Here is a 5,527-nt window from a genome sequence, read left to right as displayed (position 1 = left end):
GTTAAATGACATGTAATGTAATGTAGCAGACGCTTTTGTCCAAAGCGACTTACAATAAGTGCATTTAAACATTTGGGGACAAATAAGAGCTAGAAGTAAGAAAGAGCTTCAAGTAAGACAAACTATGAAGTGCTAGTCGTAAGTGCAATGTATACGTTTGTTTTTTTTTTTTTTTCTCCGTCGTCGTCTTAGTCGAGGTAGAGTCGGAAGAAATGTGTTTTTAGTCGGCGGCAGAAGATGTGGAGGCTTTCCACTGTCCGGCTGTTGATGGGGAGCTCGTTCCACCATTTGGGAGCTAGGACAGTGAACAGTCTCGAGTTCTGCGAATGCCTCTGCGATCCTCGCAGTGAGGGGGCAGTGAGCCGGTTTGCTGATGCAGAGCGGAGTGGGCGGGCTGGGGTGTAGGTTTTGATCATGTCCTGGATGTAGGCTGGACCGGATCCGTTTGTAGCATTGAACGCAAGCACTAGAGTCTTGAAGCGGATGCGAGCAGCTACAGGAAGCCAGTGAAGGGAGTGGAGGAGCGGTGTAGTGTGGGAGAATTTTGGTAAGTTGAAGACCAGTCGAGCTGCTGCATTCTGGATGAGTTGGAGAGGTCGTATGGCACACGCAGGGAGACCAGCCAGGAGGGAGTTGCAGTAATCCAAGCGTGAGATGACAAGAGCCTGGACCAGAACCTGTGGCGCCTTCTGGGTTAGAAGAGGCCGTATCCTTCTGATGTTGTGCAACATGTATCTGCAAGATCGAGCTGTTGCAGCAATGTTGGCAGTGAGGGAGAGATGGTCATCAAGTGTCACACCCAGGTTCTTTGCGGTATGAGAAGGAGTTACCACAGAGTTGTCGAGGGTGATGGTCAGGTCAGTGGTGGGAGAGCCCTTTCCTGGGAGAAAAAGAAACTCAGTCTTGTCGAGATTGAGTTTCAGGTGATGGTCAGACATCCACTGAGAGATGTCGGTCAGACAAGCAGAGATCCGTTCTGCTACATGTGTGTCGGAGCTGGGAAAAGAGAGAATGAGTTGGGTGTCATTGGCGTAGCTGTGATAAGAAAAACCATGAGAGAGAATAACAGAACCAAGAGAGCTGGTGTACAGAGAGAAGAGGAGAGGGCCCAAGACAGAACCCTGAGGGACCCCAGTAGTTAGAGGACAGGGTTAGAGAAGATTGAGAAAAGTTTTTTGGGGTTAGAGAAAGAGGATTGAATTTTAGTCTGATAGAAAGCTTGTTTGGCTGCAGAGATGGAGACAGTGAAGGTGGAGAGAAGAGAATGATAGGAAAGCAGGTCGTCAGGGTGTTTTGATTTTTTTTTTAATTTTGTATGCTTGTTATGCACCAATGACACCAGAACAAATTCCTTGTATGTGCAAATCATACTTGGCAATAAAGCTCTTCTGATTCTGATTCTGATTCTGATTCTGATTTCCTCCATTTCCTTTCTGCTGCCCGTATCGTGGCTCTCTCAGCATGCACTGAGTCAGACAGCCACGGGGCTGGGGAGGACTTACGAACCCGCCGTGAAGTAAGAGGACAGAGAGAGTCAAGAGAGGAGGACAGAGTAGAGAGGAATGTGTCTGTGGCAGAGGGAGAAGGAGTCAGCTGAAGGAAGTGCTGATAGAACAGTTGAGGAGAGAGAGAGCGAATGTTACGACGGACAAGTGCCATATCTGATGAGATGAGATCATCAGATTGGGAGAGTGGGAGAGAGTAGGAAATGAAGAAATGGTCAGAGACATGAAGTGGAGTTACCTTGAGGTTGGAGGTGGAGCAGTTTCTGGTGAAGATGAGGTCAAGGTGGTTGCCAGCTTTGTGAGTTGGTGGAGAGGGAGCAAGTGAGAGAGAAAGAGAGGAAAGTAGAAGAAGTAGATCGGATGACTTCTCTGACTGGATGTTGTAGTCACCAAGAAGAACAAGTGGTGGGCCATTTTCTGGGATATTTGAGAGGAGGACATCTAGTTCCTCCAAGAAGTGTCCCAATGGGCCTGGTGGACGGTAGATGACGACAATGATGAGTTTTACTGGGTGAGTTACAGTTACAGCATGAAATTCAAACGACTGTGAAGAGAAGTGTGGCAGTGGGTAAAGAGTGAAAGTCCAGTTGGGGTTGATGAGCAGACCTGTCCCGCCACCTCTTCCAGTGGATCTGGGTGTGTGGGAGAAGGAGTGGGCGGGGGAGAGAGCCGCAGGGGTGGATGTGTTGGAGGGTGTTATCCAAGTCTCAGTGAGAGCAAGGAAGTCCAGGCATTGCTCAGTAGCAAAGCCAGAGATGAACTCAGTCTTGCGGGTAGCTGACTGGCAGTTCCACAGGCCCCCTGCAACAAGGTGTTGGATGTGTGTGGAGCAGGTGGGATAGATAAGTGAGGACAGGTTACGGTGATGCTGTGGGTGAGTGTGAGGTTTGTAATATCTATGAGAAGAAACATGAACAGGAATGGAAAAAGTGCACATATGTGAAAGGTAGAAAACACTTGCAGACAGGTACTTAGCCTCGTTAGCCTCCTTGTTAGCCTCCTTGTTAGACTCCGGTTTAGACTCCTTTGTCTTTGTCTTCCTGAGACTCCGGTTTAGACTCCTTTGTCTTTGTCTTCCTGAGACTCCGGTTTAGACTCCTTTTTAATAGACACATGATTAGGTGCTGATTTGTTGCAGCTGTGTGGCCACTCCCTGATTAGGGGCTGATTGGTTGCAGCTGTGTTGGCCACTTCCCTGTAGCCAATGAAACTTCAGTGAAGCTTTTTTCTAAAAGAAAACACCTGAGTAGGGGCTTATTGGTTTTAGCTGTGTTGGCCACTCCCCTGTTGCCAGTGAAACTTCACACCTGGTGATGGTGATGGCTCAATAGAAACTATGTCAAAACAGCAACAATAACAACTTTCTCTTTGACCTAGCAGACAAAATATCAACAACAAACTTTCACCTTAACTAAACAGACAAGTCAAAAGTCAAGCAACCCAGTTAGATACAATAGCAATTAATGAAATAGCAACCAAATAAGAAAGACCTACAGAAGTGATATTTAGCTTAATTCCAGTAGTCCTATGAGATACCCAGATAGTCCAAATGCACACTGTATAACATGTAAGCTTCCCCTGGCAAAGCTTTACGTCTCCTTGTTTCATTCACTACATGTTTCTGTAAGTCGCATCTTTATTGTAAACCCTGTTTTACAATAAAGATGACTTTAATAAACAAAAACAACACAAACCAGACAAGTACAGACAAGTATGGATATTGAGTAAGAGGCCTCCGACCGTAGATTTATAAAGGCTAGATGTCTTGTGTTGGAGACCCAACACAAGACATCTGCTGCTCAGGATGGTCTTTGTGGAATTCTTTAATGAGGCTAGGGTCCAAGATGAACCGGGACGGGACCGACTGTCTCTCCTCTGGCCCGTATCCCTCCCAGTCCACCAGGTACTGCCTGCCCCGGCCCCTGCTTCGGACCGCAAGCAGCCGTTTGACCTTGTAGACTGGACCTCCGGCTTGACCTGGCTGACATGGAACGTGGGGTGGACTCGGAGGGACCGGGGCAGGCGCAGGCGAACTGCTGCGGGGCCGATGACCTTGGAGACTGGGAATGGCCCCACAAACCGCGGTGCCAGCTTCCGGGAGGGGACCCGCAGATGGAGGTTTCTGGCAGACAGCCACACTTTCTGCCCTGGCTGGTAGGCGGGGGTGGGTCGTCTCCTACGGTCCGCAGCTTTTTTGACCCGATCCCCCTGGCGGACCAACACCTGCCGGGCGGCAGATTTGAATGGTGTCATACCTGTGACCTCCTGCCGCCGTCGTCGTCGCTCCTCGGCTGTCAGTCTCGTCCGCCCTAGCTCCATGGGCTCTCCCACTACCTCCCTGGGGTATCGAGGCTGCTCGGGAGGTGATCGGTGGGGCGCCAGCCCAGTCGGCGTTGCGGAGCGTGGTGGTCGGTCGTCGCGCTGCCTGAGCTCGTGGAGTCTGTTGTCGGTCCGGATGGCCAGAGCAATTAGGGCGTCCAGGCTTGTCGGCAGGTCCAGCGGCACCAGCTGCTCCTGGATCGGTTTCGCCAGCCCCTTCAGGAAGATGTCGTAAAGCGCCGTCGCGTTCCACCCGCTCTCCGCCGCTAAGGTACGGAACTGAACAGCGTAGTCACAGACTGATCGACTCCCCTGTTTCAGCCCACTCAGCTCTCTTGCCTTTTCCCGGGCCGTGGAGACCGGGTCGAACGTCTGCCGTAAGGCTCCCTGAAAGTCTGTGAGTGACCCGCAGAGGGGCGAGTCTCGTCCCCACTCGGCCATGGCTGACGCTCTCGCTCTGCCCGACAGATGAGAGATCATGAAGGCGACCTTGGATCTGTCCGAGGTAAAGGTCGGGGCATAATGTTCAAAATGCATGGAGCATTCAGTTATGAAGGCTTGGCAGAGTCCTGGTTCGCGTGAAAAGCGCTCTGGGGGCGCGAGTGTCACCCCGGATCCGGCGAAGGAGGCAGCCTGCGTCGGTGTTGCCACAGACACCGGAGGCTTCGGTGCTGCGAGCGGGCTGGTCGTGGACCGCAGGAGATCAGTCAGATTCCGCACCTGGGTCGTAAGCTGGCCCAGATGCTCCGCCATGGTGGTCTGGAACTGCTCCTGCCTGGAGAGACGGGCTTCCTGGGTGCTCAGGGCTGCTAGCCACTGTCTGGTCTCTGCTGAGTCCATACTGGCCAGTGTGTACTGACAAGACGGATCAGAGAGGACTCAGATGCAGAGGCCTTTTAATTGTCTTTTTTGGCACTCGTAAACAATTCTCAAGGCAGGTCCTCTTTACTGAGGAAAAACAAAAGCGTGGCTATGAAAACCTATAACAAATGGCGAGCGCAACGCTCTACAAGAGAAACGTTGCGGAACTATAAACGCGGAAACAAAAAATCACTCCGAAGAGGAAACAAACTCAGACTAAGGTTATCAGGTAAAACTTAAACAGAAAACTCTCCAAACGGAGGAAAACAGGGCTCTAAACACTTCAAAATGAAAGCTAACTCAAAAGCGCAATCCTAATGATTGGCGATCCTTAACTAACTAAGAATGATATCAAAAACAAAACGCAATCTAAATGATTGGATCTACCTGACTCAGGGCAGCCCGTGGCCAAGTGGAAAGGGAACTTGACTTGTAACCGGAAGGTCGCTGGTTCAAATCCCCACCCGGCCAAAAAAAGGGCTGGGGTAACACTGAGCAAGGTACCCAACTCCCAATGCTCCCCGGGCGCTCACAAAGAGGATCAAAAACTTGAGGATTCTGTGGCTGTGACGAGGGGCTCGGGTGATCTTGATCTCCACATCTTCCGCCGCCGACTAAAAACACATTTCTTCCGACTCTACCTTGACTAAGACGACGACAAAAAAAAAAAAAGAAAATTATACATCCACTTATGACTAGCACTTCATAGTTTGGCTTACTTGAAGCTCTTTCTTACTACTTGCTCTTATTTGTACCCAAATTTTAAGTTTAAATGCACTTATTGTAAGTCGCTTTGGATAAAAGCGTCTGTTAAATGACATGTAATGTAATGTAATGTAATT

General features: G+C 50.0%; 1 protein-coding gene across 1 annotated transcript; it reads right to left on the bottom strand.

The window, feature by feature from the left end:
* Nucleotides 1-200: 200 nt before the first annotated feature.
* Nucleotides 201-2,494, bottom strand: LOC131448934 (uncharacterized; the record flags this gene model as incomplete). The annotated part of the gene is made up of 2 exons (XM_058621767.1): nucleotides 1,744-2,494; nucleotides 201-996 (listed from the first exon to the last, which is right to left on the bottom strand). Coding segments are annotated over exons 1-2 (999 nt in total), but the record flags the coding sequence as incomplete, so codon positions are not given.
* Between the last annotated feature and the right edge of the window lie 3,033 nt (nucleotides 2,495-5,527).

Source organism: Solea solea, chromosome 21, assembly GCF_958295425.1.
Source record: "Solea solea chromosome 21, fSolSol10.1, whole genome shotgun sequence".
Taxonomy (NCBI): Eukaryota; Metazoa; Chordata; class Actinopteri; order Pleuronectiformes; family Soleidae; genus Solea; species Solea solea.
Note: the sequence above shows the minus strand (reverse complement) of the source record. Positions and strands in the feature narration are given on the sequence as shown.